The sequence below is a fragment of the Mastomys coucha genome, unplaced genomic scaffold (genome assembly GCF_008632895.1).
Source record: "Mastomys coucha isolate ucsf_1 unplaced genomic scaffold, UCSF_Mcou_1 pScaffold18, whole genome shotgun sequence".
Classification (NCBI taxonomy): Eukaryota; Metazoa; Chordata; class Mammalia; order Rodentia; family Muridae; genus Mastomys; species Mastomys coucha.
Genome location: NW_022196900.1, coordinates 85,721,421 through 85,743,931, shown reverse-complemented (window position 1 = coordinate 85,743,931; position 22,511 = coordinate 85,721,421). Strand labels below are relative to the sequence as shown.

The following is a 22,511-nucleotide window of genomic DNA, read 5'->3' as shown; positions in this document are numbered from 1 at the left end:
GCGGATGCCCCGCCCACCCCTCCAACCTGCGCTTCCTCATTGGCCAGTGTTGGCGCGAAGGCACGCGAGCCGGCCCCCCACGCACGGGCCGCAGGAAACAATAGAGGCCGCGCGCGCCGAGCGAGCGCTCGTAGCCTCCCCGCCCCTCCTGCAACGCACGACCCCGGGATCCCCCAACCCCTCCCGGCTCGCCTGCCGCCATGGCTGACAAGGAAGGTGAGTGTGCCGAGGCCGACTCGGGAGGATGCTGGGTTTCGGGGCTGTGTCGTGGCCTGTTTACGCGGCCTAAGACGGAGAGCAGGCCCGACTCTGGCGAGCCCAGTCCCAGCAACTCCTAAGGAATGAGCTCCCAGCGGGGCGGGCTAACGGCACGCCGGCTCCTCCGGAGCGGATGCGGGGCGACGCCAGGTCTCGGGCCTAGGCGAGTTCGACGCTCCCCACCCCCAGGCTCGATGCGCAGGCCTCCTCCCGGGTTTCGTGGACTTGGCCACCGCGCTTCGAGGTTGGACAAGCATCGCCCCAAAGGAGTAACGGAGTGTCCAGCTGGGGTGGCCCCAGGACTTCCGGCCCGCCGCGGCCGAGAGTGGCTGGCGTGGGTGCCTGCGACCTGAGAGATTAAGATGAATCTCCATTTCGTTGTCAAAACCCGGGCGCCGCGCCGGTGGCTTGGAGAGGTTTGTTCTCTTTCCGTTTCTGTTCGCTAACTTAATTTGCTTTTTAAAAACATTTTAGCGGCCTTTGACGACGCGGTGGAAGAACGCGTGATCAACGAGGAGTACAAAATATGGAAGAAGAACACCCCTTTTCTTTATGATTTGGTGATGACCCATGCCCTGGAGTGGCCCAGCTTAACTGCCCAGTGGCTTCCAGATGTGACCAGGTGACGCAAATCTCTTGAAAATTACTTTGGTAGTTCATATCTTTCAATTTTTTTTTCCTTCTCTCCAGTCACTCAGAGGGTATATAATCAGAGTCTATGAGTAGTATTTATTTTCCTCGACTAAAAGTAAGGTCGAAGACAGAAGATCATTTTGTAATTTACCCTGCAAGAGAAAACATTTATTATTTTTGTTTTTTCTTTTGTTAAAGACATTTATCTTTATTTGTATGAATACACTAGCCAGGAGAGGGTATTGGATACCATTACAGATGGTTGTTGGGAATTGAACTCAGCACCTCTGGAAGAGCAGTGAGTGCTCTTAACCACTGAGCCAGTTCTCCAGCCCTGTTTTGGTTTTCCCTAGGCACTGAGTTGAATAGCCATTCTTAAGACTGGAGTTGGCCATGTAATACAAAACTTGACAGTTTCCAGAAGTTATTCTGGGTCCAGTTTATTCAACAAAATATTTGATTTCTCAAGTCATTTATGATAGCATGGTTAATAAACAGCAAGATAAATCTGGGGTCTGCCTAACTGAAGTGGGGGTGGGTGTTTTCAACAGTAGTATGTGAAGTTTTAGAACCTGAAGTGGGCTGGAGGGTTGTAATGTTTAGTGACTGAGCATCTACTGGCGGGGACTTTGATCCTCAGCCCAGAAGGTTGAGTTGGGGGCCCTGGGTCCCCACAGTGAAATTGCATACACAATATGTTCTAACCAAGGGGAATGTCAACATGAAATACCAGACTGGCTTGCAGAAGCAAGTGGCAATACAAAGATGGTGAATGAGGATAATTACTGGTGTAAATTTGGCAAAAGTGTACTGAATTCTTTTGAAACTCAGAGTTGAGATGTGTACAGAATTCGATTATGAGACTGGGTTCAGCAGGTGATAGAAATTTGGAGTAAAGAGTTGTTTTGGTTTGAGGGCTAGGAATTGAACCTTGTGCATGGTGAGGAAGGCAGTACCTGTGCAATACGTCTCTACTTTGTGTGTCATGAAAAATTCATGTGCATTTTACTAGTAACTTAAGAATGAGACTGCTGCCTTTGCAGGAGTGTAGAGGGAAATGGAGACCTTTATCTGAAGAATGTTGAGCAGGCATCTAGAAGTTTGGGGTTGGACTTTTTTTTTTTTTAATATGTAGGAGTCTTTTGCCTGCATACTTATCTGTATCGTGTGAGGACAGTGCCTGCAGAGGTCAGAAGAGGGCTGGAACTCTCTGGAGCTGGAGTTACACTGTTGGGAGTTCCCATAGAAGTGTTGGGAATCCATTCATTCCTGGTCTCCTGAAAGAACAGCCAGTGTTGTTACTGTTGAACCATCTCTCCAGCTTGTGGAACTGGGAATTTATTAGATTAAAAACAACTAGTTGGGAGGGCAAACTTAGAGTTATCTCTCTGTGTTCCCAGTGGTTGTTAAATGTGAGGAGCCGCAGCTGCCACCCTATATACATATATTTTGAACACCTGGTTTCAGGTCAGAGCAGAGAGCATTGATAATCAAGCCATTAATTGGAGAAGCTGAGTGCCTCCAGTTTGTGACACAAGCTGGTATTTTTACTTCTTAATAATATCTCTAATCTCTATAATCTCTCTCTCAGCCTCCCGAGTAGTTGGGACTACTGGTGTGCACCACCACCGCCTGGCTCATAGTAATCCTCTCTCTAGTAGAATCTAGTAATCTCCAGCCTTCGCAGGTTAAATACTTTTCCTGGTCCCAATCAGCATCAGCTATGTGGCAAAGCATAATAGGCTGCAGGAAATTCATACCAGCTTGTATCACAAACTGGAGGCACTCAGCTTCTCCAACTAATGGCTTGATTATCAATGCTCTCTGCTCTGGCCAGAGACCAGGTGCTCAGTATATATGTATATAGGGTGGCAGCTGCGGCTCCCCACAGTTTAAACCATTTGTGTGGAGAGGGTCTGTGGTGCTACATACCTGTAATCTAATCCCAGCACTTAAGAGACAGAGCAGGGAGATCAGGAGGTCAGGGTTAGCCTGTGACACACCATAAGAAAAAAACCTGCATGGTGGTACAGGTCTGTATTCTAGCACTTGGTATAATTACAAGTTTCAGACCAGCCTGGATTACATAATACAGCTCTGTCTTCCAAAATGTGTGTGTTGGAACAATGAGTCCCAAATTTTAGCTATTACATGGTAGTTCACTGTAGGGTCCCCTTCCCTCTCCCACACATACTTTTTTTTTTTTTAAGATTTATTTATTTATTTTATATATGTGAGTATAATGTCACTGTCTTCAGACACTATAGAAGAGGGCGTCTGATCCCATTACAGATGGTTGTGAGCCACCATGTGGTTGCTGGGACTTGAACTCAGCAGGACCTCTGGAAGAGCAGTCATTGCTCTTAACAGCTGAGCCATATATCCAGCCACACACACACTTTTTAAAAAACTGTGTTCAGGGAGGGGAAGACAGATTTCATCTTTGCCTCTCAAACCTAGAGGAATTGCTTCTGTTGGTATCTTTTTTTTTTTTTAATTCATTTATTATTTGTAAGTATACCGTAGCTGTCTTAGACACACCAGAAGAGGGCATCAGATCCCATTACAGATGATTGTGAGATCCCATGTGGTTGCTGGGATTTGAACTCAGGACCATCAGAAGAGCAGTCGGTGCTCTTAACCACTGAGCCATCTCTCCAGCTCCATCTGTCGGTATCTTGAGACCCAAGTTGAAGTTCCTGTTTCTTGGTCACTTAAAAGTATAATGTCTCTATCTCTCTGTGTATCTCTATCTAGAATAGGATGTCTTACTGGCTTCTCTTCCTTAAAGTAATTAGCTTTTGGCAATTCCCAGGTATCATATTTAATCCCTGTGACAACAATTGTAAGCTTTCATTTAATCCTATTGGTATGGCATCTTTCCCATCTAAACTAATAGTTTCAAATTGTAATGTACAACATAGTCAGCTGCAGGTATTGTAACCTTTGTATCTCCTACCCTCCAGGTCTTCTGATTCTATAGAACTGAGGATTTGCATGGTACTGGTACTGTTAGTCTAGGACCATGATTTCAAAAGTTGGGGGTTTTAAGTTTTTCAAAACAGGGCTTCTCTGTGTAGCCCTGGCTGTCCTGGCACTCACCCTGGTAGTGAGTGTCTGGTAGACTAGGCTAGCCTCAAACTCTGAAATCTGTCACTTTTGCCACCCAAGTGCTGAGATTAAAGGCATGCACCACCACTGCCCTGCTCAGAAGCTCTTCTTTACCATGTAGATTAATTTTTGCAGGTGAACACACATGGTATTAAGCTATGTCTCTTATTTGAAACTTAGTATTCCTTGTTGCCTACAGTATAAAATCTAGACTGCCTTAAGCTGAAGTTCAAGAAATTGAACAGTGATTTTAATCCTCTTTCTAGGTTTCTCATTTGGCTTTTCCACTTCCAGAACTAAAGTTAGCTCAGCCATATTGCTTGATTTAGTATTGTGTGTTTAAATCTAGCTCAGCCCATAATGTATTAGTTTGTTTTTTGTTTTACTGAATTGAACCTGGGACCTCATGGATACTAGTTTCACACACTACTACTAAACTGTGTTGTACTCCGCAGCTGTTAACTTCCAGTGTTTTTGTTTGCCTTTCATGTTGTGTATATTGCCTAGGATTTATGTCACTGACTAATTGCTTCTGTTCTTTATATATGTTTGTGTTGTCTTAGTTTGCTTTCTGTTGCTGTGATAAAACACCGTAAACAAAAGCAACTTGGGGAGAAAGGAGTTTATTTCAGCTACAGTTTATAATCCATCATGGAAATTCAGGGCGGAAGCTGGAACTGAAGCAGAGGCCGTGGATGAACATGACTTCTGTCTTTTCAGTGTGCTTCTTACATAACTCAGAATCACCTGCCCAGGGATGGCACTGCTCATGGTGGGCTAGGTCCAACATAAATCATTAATCCCAGACAATGCCTCCATAGGGCTGCCTATAAGGCATTCTGATGACGGCAATTCTTCAGTTGGCATTCGCTTTTGTTTTGTTTGACTGTGTATGTCAGTGTGCCACTTTGTACCTGGTACCTTGTACTGGGTACCCGGAACCTAGGGGAGGCTAGAAGAGGGTGTCAGATCCTCTGGAACTGGAGTTCTACACACTTGTGAGCCAGCATGTGGATGCTGGAAACTGAACCCAGGTCCTCTGCAAGAACAACAACTTAATCACTGATCCATCTCCCTAGTTCCTGCTCCTGGCTCTTTAGAAAGAGTGTCTGTCTTGTTTTTATTTTGTTTTGAATTTAGGTGTATAGAAATTTTGTATGTGTATACACCATGTGTGGGTTTCCTGAGGCCAGAAGATAGCATTGTGGGTCCCTCTGGGTCTGAATTGCCTTCATATGGGTATTGGGAATTGAACCATGGTCCTCTGGAAGAGCAGCCAGTTTTCTTAACTGCTCAACTCCAGCTCCAGGGAATCATGTGTAATCCTCTATGTTTTCAGGTAGGAGTGCATGTAGCTCAGTGATAGAATGTATAAGGTTTGGGGGGTGTGGGCCAGTAGATAAAGCAATTGTAGAAGTATGAGAATCACAGTTCAAATCCCAGCACTGGTATAAATAACAGTGTACTTGTAGTTCCAAGAGGCAAACAGGGTCGCTAGAATAAGCTAGCTAGACAAGCAGAACTGGCAAACTCTCAGTTCAGGAGAATTAATTCTGTCTTCCATCTATCTGGAGAAAAAAGATAAGCTAGAAGCCCATTGTCAAGTTCTGGCCTCCACATGTGTAAGCACACACATAGATGTGTACATACAGAAAGGATGGTGAGGGAGACTCTAGGCTTAGGGAGAACTATAATGAAAACAAAATTACTTCCAAAGTGTTTGGAGCAGTGTATTTAGTAGTTAGCAACATAGTTAATGTTTGGACAGTGTATTTAATGTTCTTTTTTGGTTATTTGAAAAAGGTTTTTTCTGTGTAGCCTGTCCTGGAATTCAGAGATCTACCTGCCTCTACCCCTGAGTGCTGGGACTAAAGGCCTGCTACTACTGCCTGGCTAATGTTCTTTTTCTTTTGTGGAATACAAGAACTCTTGCACATGACCAGGCACAAAGCTCTACTATTGGGTTTTATACCATAGTTTCTCCTCTCTTTCTGTCTCATTTCTTAGCAGAGTTCTTGGTAAGCAAGAATATATTGTCATATCTAACAGTTATTTTCTTTTCTTACCCATTATAAAGATTGTATAGTTAATTCACTTTTTTATTTCAATAAACTGGGAGAAAAGTAAGTTTTCTTGGAGTAATTCTAAATTTTTGGCCAAGGTAAATAAAAATTGAGGACTATATTTGTGCCTTAGTAGAGGGCTACTAGAAGTAGGAAGTAGATTACCAAATAGTCAGTGAGTAGAGGTGCCTTCTGCCAAGCTTGCAGCTTAAGTTTGATCACCTGAACCCATGGGGTGGAAGGAGAGAACTGATCTTCAACAGTTGTCATTTATTTTATTCCATTGTGGGGAGGGAGTTGTGCAGGTCCTAAGTGTATGTGCATGCTCAGGATCTCCTGGACCTAGACTTTCAAGTGGTTGTGGGTTACTTGACATGGGAGCTGGGAACTGAACTCAAGTCTTATGAGAAGAGGAGCACCCACTATTAACTGCTAAGCTGTGGTTTTGGCTCCACTTTTTTAAAAGTGGGAAATAGGGGCTTTGGTAATGATTCAGTCAGTGAATTGCTCTCCTCATAAGCACTAGAGAAGGTGAGGTCAATTCCCAGCGCTCATGATTTTGTTTTGTTTTGTTTTTTGATTGTTTTAAACAGTAAGGGTGGTATATGCATAAAGTCTTGGAATTGGGGAGAGTCTAAAATGGGAAACAGGAGGATCCCTCAGTCTCACGAGCTAGGCTAACCTAATTAGTGAGCTCCAGGTCAATAAAGTAAGCCTTATCTTAAAAGATAAATGGCATCTTAAGAGTAATACCTGGCTGGGCGGTGGTGGTGCATGCCTTTAGTCCCAGCACTTGGGAGGCAAAGGCAGGTGGATTTCTGAGTCTACAGAGTGAGTTCCAGTACAGCCAGGGCTACACAGAGAAACCCTGTCTCGAGAAACCAAAAAAAAAAAAGAGTGATACATGATCTCTGGTATCCATATGCATGTGTACTTGAGCATATGAGGATTTTGTTGTGTTTGTGTTAAGTAAGAAATAGTTCTTACTATCTCAAGATTGAATTGTTTGGGTTTTTTTGTATTGTTGTTTTGTAATATATGTACATTGCTGACTGATATCCTGGGTTACCAACTTGAATGGTGATGTTTTGTTTTTACAGGCCCGAAGGGAAAGATTTCAGCATTCATCGGCTTGTCCTGGGAACACACACATCTGATGAACAAAACCACCTGGTGATAGCCAGTGTCCAGCTCCCTAATGATGATGCTCAGTTTGATGCATCCCATTATGACAGTGAAAAAGGAGGTAAGACTCTTCAGCATGGAAGAAGTAATGGTGTGTGGGCTATCTTCATTAAGGAGGTATACAATTTGGCCAACCAGGGAGGCATTGACCCAAAGACAGAAATTAGTTCATAGATGTGAGATGCTACGCCTTTTTTTATTTGTGTGCATGTTTTCTCTACATGTATGTATGTCTGTGCACTACTTGTATGCTTGGTGCCTATGAAGGCCAGTGAGGGGTATCAGAGCCCCTGGAAGTGGGGTTATAGACATTTGTGAGCTATTGGGAATTGAACCTGGGCCCTCTGGAAGAGCAGTTAGTGCTCTTAACCATTGAGCCATCTTTTCATCTCCCCTAGGTTTTTTCCAGGTACCTGAGATGAAGATTAAATGTGCGGTGTGGGTTTGTTTGCTTTTTTGACATCTCTTTAAAGCACAGGTGACAGGAGGATCACAAGTTGTGGCCAACCTGGGACTAGTGATTGCTTATCAGAACAGAAAATGTTTACACAGCACCTAAAGTATACAGTGTATCTGTGCTGCTGTAATGGGGTTTAGGGGATAGAATCTTAATGAAAACATCTTAGAAGGTTTATTGATTGGGGCGGGAAGAAAAACAGGAGATTATGGTTTGTTTTTGGAGACACGGTTTCTCTGTGTAGCTGTGGCTGTCCTATGCACTCTAGACCAGGCTGGTCTCAAACTCAGAGATCTGCCTGCCTCTGCCTCCCAAGTGGGGATTCTTAGGCATGCACCATCACTTTTCAGCCACTAAATTATTCTTAAAGACTTAAGACAGTGGAAATGACTATGGTACCTGTTACATGCATAAAAAAATTTCAGCAACACTTTTTTAGGAGAGTATCCTAAGAGTTTAGCTGCTCACAAACACTTCTTTTTCTAGATAGGAATTGTTAACGTATGTGATGGTTTGTATATGCTTGGGTTAGGGGGTGTTATTATTATATTAGAAGGTTTGGCCCTGTTGGAGTAGGTGTGTCATTGTGGGCATGGACTATAATTATAATACCCTAGTCTTAGCTGCCTGAAAGTCAGTCTTCCATCAGCAGCCTTCAGTTGAAGATGTAGATAGAACTCTCAGCTCTGCCTGCACCATGCCTGCCTATATCTTGCCGTGCTTCCACCTTGATGATAATGGACTGAACCTGTAAGCCAGCCCCAATTAAATGTTGTCTTTTATAAGACTTGCCTTGGTCATGGTGTCTGTTCACAGCAATAAAACTCTAAGACGAGACCTCACACCAAACCATCAGAAAAGGTAGAGTCAGTAGGAAAAGTTGCCTTGAATAATTATCCCTGACAAAGCAACAAAAAGTAGATGATGGGCTACTTTTACTAACATTTGTGGTCCGGATAAACAATGCTTAGTATGTGGAGAACTCTTGGGGCAGCTTCTAGAAAGTTAGCAGGAATTTGACTTTGGGCTAGGACGGGGAAGTTGGCTCAGATAAGAATCTTTACACTTGGGCTCTGTTATACAGTGAAATGTGTGGCATCCCTTTTGTCTTGGACATCCTGATGAGCCCCTAGAAAGAGTGGTTGTGGACGTTGTTTATTGCCTTTGTTTGTTTTTTGACCTAGGACTGACATTATTTGCATGTCCTTTAAATGATATAAAAGCAGACTGGAAAAAAGTAAACCTGCTTCAGCCTCCGCACTGGCTGGGCTGTTATAATGTTGTCTAATTGTCTTTTTCTTTTCAATCCTTGCTCCCTTCCTTGAGACCCGGTTGACTGACTGAGCTGGCTTGGTCATTAGTATGTATTGGTGATTAGCAGAAAGACCCTTCATTATGTGTAAGTTTATTTCGGATCCAGTCTATTGGCCAGGATTGTACCTGTGCAAATTTATTTTTGGTCATTTTGCATTTAATCTGTGATATAGTGCCAAGTAAGTTGTTGGGGTAACAATCAACTGTGATATTGTGTGTTTTGCCCAAGCAAATACTTTTTTTCCCCCGAAGTGTTTCTCTGGGCGACCGTATTTGGTTGGTTGAAGGAGGAAAGCACTGACTTTTAAGTGTGAGGGTGGATAGAGATCCTGTTGTGGGTTTTATGTGGATCATTTAACCTCTAAATCCAGTTCTATCAGTTAAATGAATTGTCTTTGATGAGTTCCTGGGTAATTGAACCCAGTGTTTTGTGTGTTTAAGGCTAAATTGCGGGGGGGGGGAGTTGTTTTTGGTTTTTTGAGACAGGGTTTCTCTGTATAGCCCTGGCTATCCTGGAACTCACTCTGTAGACTAGGCTGGCCTCGAACTCAGAAATCCACCTGCCTCTGCCTCCCAAGTGCTGGGGTTAAAGGCGGGCTAAATGTTCTTATCACTGAGCTTCAACCTCAGATCTAAATGAGGTAGATTGTGTTTGAGTAAAGGAATTGTGATTCAGTGGAACACTTTAGCAAATCTGAAGCCCTGAATTCAGTCACTTGCCACAAAATAAATGTGGTTTTATATGAATGTGTGTGGTGACACACTCCTGTAATCATAGCCCTCCAGGCTGAGGTAGAATGGTCACAAATTCAGGACCAACCTGGGCAACAGAAATGAATCCTGTTTGAAAAAGGAAAAAACAGACCAATGGGCCAGCTCAGTGGGTAAAAAAAGTCTTTGGAGCCCATGGTAGGAGAGAACTTGACTCCCAAAAGTTGTTCTTGCCACTGTGTATGTTAGTAGCTTGTACACATCCACCTTGAATGTATGTTTGCAGTAAAATAAGAACAGAAAGGGGAAGTTAAGGGTGTAGGTCAGTTGGTAGAATTATTTGACATGCACAAGGCCTTGGATTCTAAACCACATACAATGGTATACACTTGGAAGGTGAGGGCAGAAAAATGGGTGTTCAAAGCTGGTTGCTTTTTCTTTTTAAGATTTATTTATATGGGTTCTCTGTCTGCTTGTATTGTTAGTACTGGGCATCAGAACTCATTACAGATGGTTCAGAACTACCATGTGGTTGCTGGGAACTAAACTCAGGACCTCTTATCTTCTCGGGGTTTTTATTGGAACCTAAGAGGTAGTGTAGAATGTGTGGTGTGGGTTCATTTGTTTTTCTAAAATTAGATTCCATATCTTCTAATCTCATTTTGTATGTGTGGTCCGTGAGAGTGAAGGTACGCATATCCATGCCAGCACACTCCAAAGTCAGAACCTTCCTCTGTCATTCTCTTTAGTCCCTTGCCATGGTTTTGCTGAATGGGAGGCTTGCCCTGTCAATTAGGCTTTATGTATGTCTTCATACTCTATTCCTGGGGTTACAGAAAAACTTGAAGTCATACCTGGCCTTTTATGTTAGTGCTAAGGATTTAAACTGAGATCTTCATTCTTGCTGTGTAGCAAACTTTTACCCACTGAGCCATTTCTCTGTCCTCCAAGGTCATTTTACTTCTAGTGTTAAGATTTTTAAGTGTGTGTGTGTGTGTGTTGTATTTACTTGTTTTTGAATAGGCTCTCAGGTAACCCAGGCTGGCTTAAACTTGTAATCATCACCTGTGCCTTTGCCTCTGAAGTTCTGGAGGATCAAGCTAACAAACCTGGCTTCTGTTGGTGTTTAAAACTGGACAGTTGGACAGTTATAAATTATTCACTTTTCCTCTAAGGTCTTCCAACTTTCTTGTCATTCTTTGAAGCGCTTTCCTGACCCAAAGAGCTCAAAATATTTTTTTTTAAAGTACTTCAGCTGATAAAACTTTGTTCTTTCTGTTTATTTTGCGATGTGTTTGTAATTAGAACTTAGTCCTGTTCCCTGAATGTTTATCTTGCTTTGGGAAGTTGGGGGTCATCATGTTTTCTACCACTGAGCTGCTTCCTTTGACTACAGTTTTGTGTATTGGTGTAGGTGTGTGCCAGATAGGGAAGGATTCTCATACATAAAAGGCAGTTGTGGTCTTCATATTGAGATCCCAAGTGAACTTCTCAAAGGGGCTTCTCCCTCCAGAAACAGTGACCAAAAAAAAAAAAAAAGCAATAATGTGAATAGCAGCTATGGATTTTTTAATTACCCCAGTGTTACATGCATTATTTTTCTTTCTCCATTAAAGTAATATTTTACACATCTGAGAATAGGCTTTGTATTTAAAAGGTGTGGGGAGTTATTTCTAAATTAATGTCTAAGTCTTTGAGTGCTGGGTTGTATCTCAGTGGTAGAATTTACTTGTCTTGGATCTGTAAGGCCCTAGGCTGCATACCTAGCACCACAGACATACAAAGAAAGCGTTTTGAGAGATTATTAGGTAAGTAATTTCCTACCTAAAAGGCGAACTACATTACAAAAATTCATTGATTGATTGTGATAAAATGATTTGGTTATTTGGTTTGTGCTGTTAAAACACTCTGAGATTCCACTAAATTTATGGCCTAGAAAAGTGACTGGTTAGAAATAAAAGTGACAGAATCTTGTGTGTCAATAATATTAGTTTAGAAGGATACACATGTTCTGTCCGGGGTGTTGGAGATGTTTGCAAGAGTTTTTCGTTACTGTTTTTATTTTTGTTTTTTGTTTGTTTGTTTGTTTGTTTGTTTTAGACGGGGTCTCTTTGTGGTCTCCGCTGGCCTGAAACTCCCTTAAGTAGTCAAGGCTTGCTGTGAACTTGCGTTGTGATGATCAAATTAATCCTCACTTTGCCTTTTTTTTTTTTTTTTTTTTTTTTTTTTTTTTTTAAAGGGTTGCTTTTATTGTTGTTACTATTAATGTATATGGGTGTGTTCTCAGCATGTATGTCAGTGTGCCCCATATGTGTGCCTAGTGCCTATGGAGGCCAGAAAAGGGTGTCAGATCCCTCCAACTGAAGTTAGAGGTGGTTATGGGTCACCATGTGGGTGCTGAGTACCAAAGCCTGGTTCCTCTTGAAAAGCAGCTATTGCTCTTCATGAGTGATCTCTCCAGCCCATTGGAATGTTGTTGGTTTTTGTTTGTTTGTTTTTTAAGATTTATTTATTATATGTAAGTTCAGACACATCAGAAGAAGGCATCAGATCTCATTACAGGTGGTTGTGAGCCACCATATGGTTGCTGGGATTTGAAGTCAGGACCTTCGGAAGAACAGTCAGTGCTCTTAACTGCTGAGCCATCTTTGCAGCCCCAGTGGAATGTTTTCATTGTGATTTGAGTAGTGAGTCTGGTATTCACAGAGATCTGTTCATTTCTGTTATGCTGTGTTGTACTTTAGTTTGGTTTTAATGGTGTTTTGCCTTTGAATGTGTGTTTCAAAAGCAAAGTAGAAAGAATTTTTTACTTTCAGTGAGTTTTTTTTTGTTTGTTTTTTGTTACTACTTCTGAATGGCCCTTTCACATATCTACTTTATAGTGGCAATTTGTAATTTTAAGTAGGTATGGCTCAGAGTATTAATGGCTCAGTGGTGATATGTTTGTTTAGCATATGTGTGACCTTAGGTTCAGTCTGCAAAAAAGAAAAAGAAAAGGCACATCCTAACCTGTGTTAAAACTCAATTTGAGAGCTGCATATGGTAGTACATGCCCTGTCATCTCAGTGCTTGGAAGGCAGGAGGATCTTGAGTGTGAAACAAGCAAGGCTATTGAGACATGGGCAGATACTGTCTTCAAAACAAAATAATCTGGTTTTTTTTTTTTTGAGACAGGGTTTCTCTGTGTAGTCCAGGCTATCCTGGAACTCACTCTGTAGACCAGGCTGGCCTCGAACTCAGAAATCTGCCTGCCTCTGCCTCCCAAGTGCTGGCTGTTTAAATTTTCTAAGCTGAGTTCCTACTACTGTATTTTAAGTATATGCCCCAAACTAAAATCATGCATTATATGATTTGATTGCCCCTTTTTCCTATGGACTCTGCCAAGTATTGACATTCACCTGTGTTCACTTTGATAGTTAAACTTTTTAGAAGGTCAGAGTTGTGTGTAGCTGTGTGCTTACTAACGTGTGCTTAAACTGTAAGTTTCTTGATCACTTATGTTACATATTTTCTAATATTTCTTTTTACATACCTGTATGGGTGTTGGTGGTTTTTGTAGAGGTCAGGGAGCAACTTTGCCTTCTACCTTGTTGAGGCAGTGTGTTGGCTGTTCTGTAGCTGTAGGGAATGCTACAGGATAGCTGGCTCAAGAGCCTTTTTTCTTAGTTCTGTGTTACATCTTGCATGTGTTGTAGATTCGGGTGTATGTGACGATCTAGTGTGCCTTTTTTTTTTTCTCCTTTTGTCTTTTCAAAGTCAGGGTATCACTGGGTTCCCCTCACTAGCTGGCTGGTCTAAAACTGCCTGCCTCTGCCACCTAGTGCCAGGAATAAAGATGTGTTGCATGGTTTGTGCACTACAGACAAAAATACATGAATATGGAGTCTTTGAGTACTTAGGGAGGCAGAGGTAGGTAGTAGATCACTGTGTGTTCTAGGCCAGTCTGATCTATATAGCAAGTTTTAAGCTAGCCAGGGCTACAGTAAGACCTTGTCTCAAAATAAATGAATGTGTAATCATTTTGAGGCTGTAGATTACCTAATAGGCCAACGTTAGCAACACTTTTCTAGTAATATAGGTGTTTATCTGTAATTCCAACACCAGAGGTGGAGATAGAATCAGGGTCATCCTTGATTACATAGTTGTTGGAGGGTAGGTAGCCTGTACTAAATGAGACCCTATCAATCAATGGATAAGTAAAGTAGCATTTGTTGATTCTTTTTCCTTTTTTCTTGTTTGTTTGTTTTATATATGTGCATACACTGTGGCTGTCTTCAGAAACACCAGAGGGCATTGGATCCCATTTCAGATGGTTGTGAGCCACCATGTAGTTGCTGGGAATTGAACTCAGGACCTCTGGAAGAGCAGTCAGTGCTCTTAACTGCAGAGCCATCATTTTAGCAGTAAAGTAACATTTGAATAGTGATGTTAGTGATAGAACTTTTATTTTTCCCATGTGTAAGAGGTTTAATTGAGAGTGAGAAAGGGGGCAGTAGAGGAGGGAGAGAGAGCACGTGCTTCTTTTTTGGTTTTTAAAAATATGGTTTCTCTGTGTTGTCCTGAAACTTTTCTCTGTGGACCAGACTGGCCTCTAACTCAGATCCACCTGATTTGATTTCATTTAATAATGTAGTTCTGTAAATGCCTAGGTTCAGTCTTCTAAATATATGACTTGGTTGCTTAAGTACTTTGTGTTTTTTTTTATATATATATATGTATAGAATTTGGAGGTTTTGGTTCTGTCAGTGGGAAAATTGAAATAGAAATCAAGATCAACCACGAAGGAGAAGTCAACAGGGCCCGGTACATGCCTCAGAACCCTTGCATCATTGCAACCAAGACTCCATCCAGTGATGTTCTTGTTTTTGACTACACAAAGCACCCTTCTAAACCAGGTACCTTCTTTTTAATCAGATACAAATTTTTAAAATTTATTTATATTGATATGTGTGGGTGTTAGACTTTTCAAGTGAAATAAATGCTTTTGTTTAGAAGAAAATCATGATTATCCAACTTTAGTGTTATATATCTGATAATGGGTCTGTATTTTGTATAATAGATGTTCGTGACATCATTTTGCTTAATAAACCCAGAAAGACAGGGAATTGTACACTCACGATATATGTTATTTTGCAGACCCTTCTGGAGAGTGCAACCCGGATTTGCGTCTTCGTGGACATCAGAAGGAAGGCTATGGGCTTTCCTGGAACCCGAATCTCAGCGGGCACTTACTCAGTGCTTCAGATGACCATGTGCGTAGCCTTGCAATTTGGGAGCAAGTCTGGGATTGTTACCAATTGGTTTCTTTTTTTGGGATATGCGGGGAAGTGAAAATCTTTTATATAATGGTAAATTTTACATTTAAGACCATCTGCCTATGGGACATCAGTGCAGTTCCGAAAGAAGGAAAAGTGGTGGATGCAAAGACCATCTTCACAGGGCACACAGCAGTCGTGGAGGACGTTTCCTGGCATCTGCTCCACGAGTCTCTGTTTGGGTCTGTTGCTGATGATCAGAAACTTATGATGTGAGTGGAACCCATTGTTTAATACATAGATTTTCAGAGTTTTGTATTAGTCATTGTGTCAAGTTTCTTCTGTTTTTTCTTTTCAAATTAAGTTGGGACACTCGTTCAAACAACACTTCCAAGCCAAGCCACTCAGTTGATGCTCATACAGCTGAAGTGAATTGCTTATCTTTCAACCCCTATAGTGAGTTCATTCTTGCCACAGGATCAGCTGACAAGGTAGGTTTGCCTTGCTTGGATTCTTTTGTTTAAGGTTTTAAATTTTATGGTTAACATATTGTCTTGAGCATTTGCCTGGTACCTGTTGAGGTCAGGTCTCCTGGGATTTAATTTTACAAATGTTTGTGAGCCACCAAGTGGGTGCTGAGTTAATGTTTTAGTTTAGTTAAAGATTTTCTTTTTCTAAAGTGCTTATTATGATACTGGCAGGATGCCTCAGTGAGCAAAGGCACTGACTAGAGCCTGAAGATGCCAATTCAATCCCCAAGACCCAAATGACTAGAGGAGATTTCCAACTCTACTCCTATAAGTTGGCCTCTAGTCTTTGCATGGCTTTCATGGCACATGTGTATGTACACTGTATATGCAAAATAGATGAGGGACATAAACTGCAGGTCAGGATGTTAAATAACAATATATAAATAAATGAATGTAATTTTTAACTTAAAAATTTTTAAATTACATTTATCTATTTATTTGGCAGGGGTAGAGGCACATATGGGGTGACACCTGTAGAGGTTAAAGGACAGCTCTCAAGAGTCTGTTCTCTTCTTTCACTATTTAGGTTCTAGAATCAAACTCATCAGGCTTGTCAGCAAGCACCCTTAGCCACTGAACCATCTTGTTCCCCCTAGGGTGTTCTTATTTAATAAATCGATACTAATTTATTTTTATTTTTATACATAGACTGTTGCCTTGTGGGATCTGAGAAATCTGAAACTCAAGTTGCATTCCTTTGAATCACATAAGGATGAAATATTCCAAGTAAGAAAAACAACGTGCCTACCCCTCGCTTCCCTTTCTTTCATCTTTCTGCACCTACAGAAAATCCGCTCAAGTTAGAACTTGAAAGCTTAAAACAGAGGTGTGTACCACCACTCCCACCCAGCAGAAAATTTTAAAAATCAGAAGAGACAAGCAGTGATGGTGCACTCCTTTAATCCCAGCATCCAGCAGGCAAACTTCTGGGTTCAAGACCAGCCTACTCTATAAAGCAAGATCCAGGATAGTCAGAAATAGACAGAAAAATCCTATCTTTAAAAACAAACCAAAAAATAACAAAACAGCCAGAAAAGAAGAAATTAATGATTAATCTACAGAGGTAGAACACATGGACACACAGGTACCCCCTTCCCTTTGGCATGTACCCTAATCCAGCACTAGTTCTTAATGTCCCAAGAAACCAATAGGTGTAAAGATTTCTTTTCTGGGATTAAAGAAGTGCACCATCACTGCTTGTCTCTTCTGATTTTTAAAATTATTTTGTGCTGAGTGGGAGTAGTGGTGCACACCTTTATCCCAGCACTTGGGAGGCAGAGGCAGGTGGATCTATGAGTTCTAGGGCAGCCAGGTTTATTACACAGAAAAAGAAAGACCCTGTCTCAAAATGTGCGTGTGTGCGTGTTTTGCATTCTAGAAATTGAACCCTGATCTTCTAGAAGATTGGCCAGTACTCTGAGCCGCATCTCCAGCCCCACCGTTTTTGAGATAATTTTACTATTTTAGCCATTGCTGATTAGACTCCTGTATGCCCCCTTTTTCATAGGAGTCCTTCTGACTAAAATAATTGCTGTTTTAAAACACATGCTCTAAAGCATTGTGACTACTACTTTGCAGCCTTTTCTCTCAAGCTTGAACTTTATAGTGAAGACAGGCGTGATAATGCATGCCTCTAATCCTAACACAGAGGTAGCTCAACCTAGTCACAAGTAGTTCATCCTGAGCTATCTAGTAAGAGACTCTACATTCACCAAGACTACTAATAATCCCAGCATGCAGAAAGAGGCAGGAGAGTCAAATACAAGGTGGTCATCATCTAAATAGATTGAGTATTGAAGATATTTTGTCTTTGTCTCGAGTCCTTCAGCTTTGTGATGGTGATGTTGCTTGAAAGAATAACTAAATTCTTCCCTAATCCATTAGTCAGTAATACCTTTCTTGTGCCGTGAACCAGCATTTTCTTAATAAATAGCAACAGAATTTGTGATTGTTGTTTGTATTTTTATAGCTAACATGATTATAAAGAGTCTTTGAGGAGAAAGGTAGAAGTCACCTTTCCTGTATTACATGCTACATAATGAGCAGTCGGGAAAATAACAGATTTATACTACCTGTCAGTATTTTAATCTACATGTCAGAAATGAACTTCTTTTGACTAAAAGCCGGGCTAGGTATAAATAATTTGTCAGGGGGAGGAAGAAAATAAGGTTTCAAAGGTGTAAAGTTGAAGCTGGGTTTGGTGACTTACGTTTCAGTAAGTGAGGTTATGGCAAGAGGCACAAAAGTTTCAAGCCAATTTGAGCTGTATGCTCTGAGACCCTGTTGAGCCAGACTGTGGGACAAAGTATAAAATGCAACAGAAGCTAATATTCTGTCTTTAGTAATGAGTTATTTTCATGTAAGAAGTATCTATCAATTCTCTAATTTTAATTTTCTTCACTCTGGGTATAGGTTCAGTGGTCACCTCACAATGAGACTATCTTAGCTTCTAGTGGTACTGATCGTAGGCTGAATGTCTGGGATCTAAGGTGAGTTTTAGGTTAGTTACCCCATCCTTGAAGTTATTTGGGTGGGGGATGTTTTGGGAACAGCTGTCCTCGAATCCCCTCTGTAGACCAGGCTGGCGTCAAACTCAAAGATATTTTCCTGTCTCTGCTTCCTGGGTGTCACCAAGCTTAGCAAAGTTACTATCTTTACACTCAGACAGGTACTGGGTGTGATGTTTTCTGACTTAATTTTTTTTTTTTTTTTTTAAGTAAAATTGGAGAAGAGCAGTCCCCAGAAGATGCAGAGGATGGCCCACCAGAGTTGTTGGTATGTTCTAAGTCAGGCACTTAGGGGTCTTCAGTATTTTAAATAGTGAGTGGGATGTGATTTAATGTGGTATTTAATGTCCTCCTTACAGTTTATTCATGGTGGTCACACTGCCAAGATATCTGACTTCTCTTGGAATCCCAATGAACCTTGGGTGATTTGTTCTGTATCAGAAGACAATATCATGCAAGTGTGGCAGATGGTAAGTGCTTTATTTTATTTATTTATGAGAAACTAGATTTATAAGATAATATTATCTATGTGTGTATATGGCTGACCTGGAACTCACTCTGTAGACCAGGCTGGCCTCGAACTCAGAAATCTGCCTGCCTCTGCCTCCCAAGTGCTGGGATTAAAGGCATGCGCCACCACCGCCTGGCTTTCCTTTTCTTAATGTTGTTTGTTTTGAGCACCGTTTTATGTAGCCCTGTCTGGTTAAATTCCTGGCTAAATTCTTGTTTCCACTTTGTGTGTGTCATTTTGAGTTGCTGCCTCTTTTTGGTGTGTGTTTTTTGGTTTGGTTTAGTTTTTTTGTTTTGTTTTGTTTTTAAAGATTTGCTTATTATTATAAATAAGTACACTGCAGCTGTCTTCAGATGGAGAAGAAGGCGTCTGATCCCATTGTGGGTGGTTGCTGGGATTTGAACTCGGGACCTTTGGAAGAGCAGTCAGTGCTCTTATCCGCTGAGCCATCTCACCAGCCCTTGGTTTAGTTTTTCAAGATAGAGTTTCTCTATGAAGCCCTAGCTGTCCTGGAACTCACTCTGTAGACCAGGCTGGGTCCACCTGCCTCTGCCTCCCAAATGCTGAGATTAGTGGTGTGGGGCACCACCACTACTGGGCTCAACCTTTCTTTTACTTTATCTAATTGTGCTACTGGTTATTTTTAGTTTAACTAAATAAAAATTAATCTCTTTCATGCCTAGCCCCCTCCCCCCTTTTTAATAATGTGGTCCCAGCCAGTGTGAGGCTGAAGTAGGTTTATTTTTTCCGAGTCTGCTTTTATACCATTCTAAGTACATACAAAGAATAAGGTCAGTTCTAGGTCAAGGAACAAACAAGGCAATGAACAAAGTCCCGTGGCATTCGGGGGACTTATCAAGATAATCAAGATCTTGAGCCTACTTTCTTCTCCTAGCCCAAAGTCAAATTCCTGCTAAATTTCTAGAAGCGGCCCTAAGAGCTCTCCATATCTCCTCATTTCATAAACAAGACTGTGTCTGTCTTAGGCTGTCCTGATAGGAATGCCCGTTGTGGAATATGCATTGTCAAAAGCAGTGCATTTCTGTCTTAGGTTGATAAAACTGCAGAATTTTACCCGACCTTGACTGCCAGCCTATTAATGACTCTGTCTGGGGATCCATTCTTAGTTTCTAGCTGTGTAATTTAGTCGCCAACATATTGAAGTTGTTAAACACACCCAGCTTACATGTTGATCTTACTCTTCTTTCTCTATACACTTTGCTGTCCCAAATCCCACTTAAGAGTTATAATACAAGATTAGATGGGGCATGGTGACACATGCCTTTACTTAATTCTGGCACTCAGAAGATAGGCAGATCTCTGGGTTTGAGCCTGAACTATGTAGGGAGTTCCAGGACAGCCAGGACTACACAACTATATACAGAGAAACCTGTAGGGTGGGAGGTTACAATAACGATGTGATTATATCAGCTTGTACACCTGAATGAACAAGAGCCAGGAAAGTCTGGCCATGCTTAAGAGAGCTATCCTTGGGTAGCTTGCTTGTAGGGGTATGGTCTTGGACTATTTAATATTTAAATATTATATGTGCATTCTGGTGCTTCTCTACTGAGAATGTAGTGAAATACAAAAATAACAATTTTAAAAAGGAATCCAGTGATAGGTTGTATTAAGTGATAATAGTGAGGGTGTAACCACTGAGTACCAATTAAAGTAAGGCTACAACTACTGAGAGTCATAGAGCTTTGAGTTTGGTTGGTTGCATTGATTGGGTTGTTTGTTTGTTTGTTTGTTTGTTTGTTTCAAGACAGGGTTTCTCTGTGCGGCCCTGGATGTCCTGTAGACCAGGCTGGCCTTGAACTCACAGAAATCTGCCTGCTTTTGCCTCCCAAGTGCTGGGCTAAAGGCATGTGCCACTATGCCTGACTCTTAGAGCTTTGTTTAACATAAGTGAGGCTTTCTGATTGGGCCCTGTAGATGTTAATTTACTTCCCCAAGGCTGAGATTGACAACAAATCTCCTTTGGCTTTGGGCATCCTCTTTATTGTTGGTTACTAGCCAGGCTCATTTATAAAGGGCCCTACATTATCCAGAAAAAGATCAAACGCCTGTCTAGTCCCTCCAATCTGAGGTTTCTCAGAAGCAGCAGGAAAATCAGTTGGGCTTATTTTGTTTGTTTTCTCTGGACCCTTTGGACTGTCTTTGTTTAAAATCTCAAAAGAAAAATTAAAATTTAACTGGGCCCTATTAGGTCCTTTTGTCGCATTACTACCTGTTTAAGGATAAGCATATTATATATTCAAGGAAATGATCCTTAGGATAGCAAACCTAGCAGGAACACTCCCAATTTAGTACCATGTGAACAATGATATGAAGACATGTAGGTATTTTTTAATTTGTAATGCCAAAGAGACAATGGCCAAATCACATAAGATTCTCTCATCTTCTGCAGCACCCAGTGTCATATAGGTGCAGATAGTAGCACAATCAATTTTACCCAGATGGTAGTGGTTTCGGTATTTAAGATTAATCTGTTTCATCACCTTGTAGAGGTAGGGGTTAGTTTATGTAAAAGTGTTTTGTTTTGTTTTGTTTTTCAAAACATTTAAAAATTGACGTTCGTGGGCTGGTGAGATGGCTCAGTGGGTAAGAGCACCAATTGCTCTTCTGAAGGTCATGAGTTCAAATCCCAGCAACCACATAGTGACATACAACCACCTGTAATGAGATCTGACGCCCTCTTCTGGTGCGTCTGAAGCCAGCTACAGTGTACTTGTAATAAATAAATTATAAATAAATCTTAAAAGAAAAAATAATCACTTAAAAAAATTGGGGTTTGTACATAAGGCTTTGTTAGGGATTGTTTAAATTTTACCATTCAGTGAGTTTTATCATGTTCCAGAGTTGCACAACACAAAAATTAAAAAATACTTCTATCTTTCAAAAAAAATTCTGTGCTCATAAACATCACTTTCTGTGTATTTCATAGAGACTTTTATGGTTTTTATTTTAGCAGTTAACAATAATATATCTGGTTAAAGGGCTTGGGAATAATGATCATCTATATTTATGTGAAAGTACCCTAAACAGGAGACTGTGGCCTGTTCCTTGTTTTTACTGAACACTGTACTAATTTATGATTCATACTGTTTGCATGTTGTATACTGCTGTTTTTATTCAACAGTAGTTGTTAAGTAGTTAGAGATGTATGGCCCTCCTTGAAATGTTAATCAGGCACCTTGGCATAATATTTTATAAAACTTACCTTCATGCTGAATATTTTTTTTGGCAGGCAGAGAACATTTATAATGATGAAGACCCTGAAGGAAGTGTGGATCCAGAAGGACAAGGATCCTAGACGTGTCTGCATTTGTGACTCTAGACTCTCCTTGTTTTCCTCTGAACCCCGAGATGGATTTAACATTGGTTTGAGACACAGACTTTGCTCAGCTACCCAACTATAATAGGTGCCACTAACAATGCTACCAACCCAAACCACGGGTGTTTTCTAAATTTTAACTGGGGGCTTAAGTCAGCAAAGCCCCGTGGTGTCTCCAGTTGTGGCTGGCTAGCTGAGCAAAGTATGGGTTTGTTGTGTGCGGTTTTTCCTCCCTTTCTTTTTCTTTCTTTCTTTTTTTTAGCTTGGGACCACCAAGTTGTAAAGATGTATGTTTTTACCTGGCAGTTGTGCCACTGGTGAACTGTCAAGTGGAGAAAGAGTGAATTGCTAGTTTGTATTTGTTTTTAAGATTAAATTAATCCTTGATAAAAGTTGCTTTTTTAGGGGTTAAGTCTTTGACCACTATAGTTTGATGCCATCTCCATTTTGGTTGACCTGTCTCACCATCAGGCCTGTTACTCTCCATGACTAACTGTGTAAGTGCTTATAATGGAATAAATTGCTTTTCTATATAGTCCCATGCTGGTGGGTTTTATTTAATATCCATCAGACAACAGTCTCTGGCTTCTGGAGTTTGTTCAGATGACAGTAGTTTTTCATGGTTTTGACTATCGA

At 41.1% G+C, this 22,511-nt stretch overlaps 1 protein-coding gene across 1 annotated transcript; it reads left to right on the top strand.

The window, feature by feature from the left end:
* Window positions 1-49: 49 nt before the first annotated feature.
* On the top strand, window positions 50-22,410 carry Rbbp4 (RB binding protein 4, chromatin remodeling factor). Its single transcript, XM_031378769.1, has 12 exons — window positions 50-216; window positions 733-880; window positions 7,166-7,311; window positions 14,454-14,627; window positions 14,869-14,984; window positions 15,099-15,259; window positions 15,352-15,478; window positions 16,166-16,243; window positions 17,930-18,006; window positions 18,235-18,292; window positions 18,384-18,494; window positions 21,789-22,410. The coding sequence occupies exons 1-12, from the start codon at window positions 201-203 to the stop codon at window positions 21,852-21,854; spliced, it is 1,278 nt and encodes a 425-aa protein (XP_031234629.1). The 5' UTR covers window positions 50-200; the 3' UTR covers window positions 21,855-22,410.
* The last annotated feature ends 101 nt before the right edge of the window (window positions 22,411-22,511 follow it).

Excerpts from the sequence above, each read along its gene's own strand:
- Rbbp4 (XM_031378769.1), top strand. Across the intron at positions 15,479-16,165 it reads CCACAGGATCAGCTGACAAG|ACTGTTGCCTTGTGGGATCT; the intron begins GTAGGTTTGCCT and ends TTTTATACATAG. Across the intron at positions 18,293-18,383 it reads ATGGCCCACCAGAGTTGTTG|TTTATTCATGGTGGTCACAC; the intron begins GTATGTTCTAAG and ends TCCTCCTTACAG.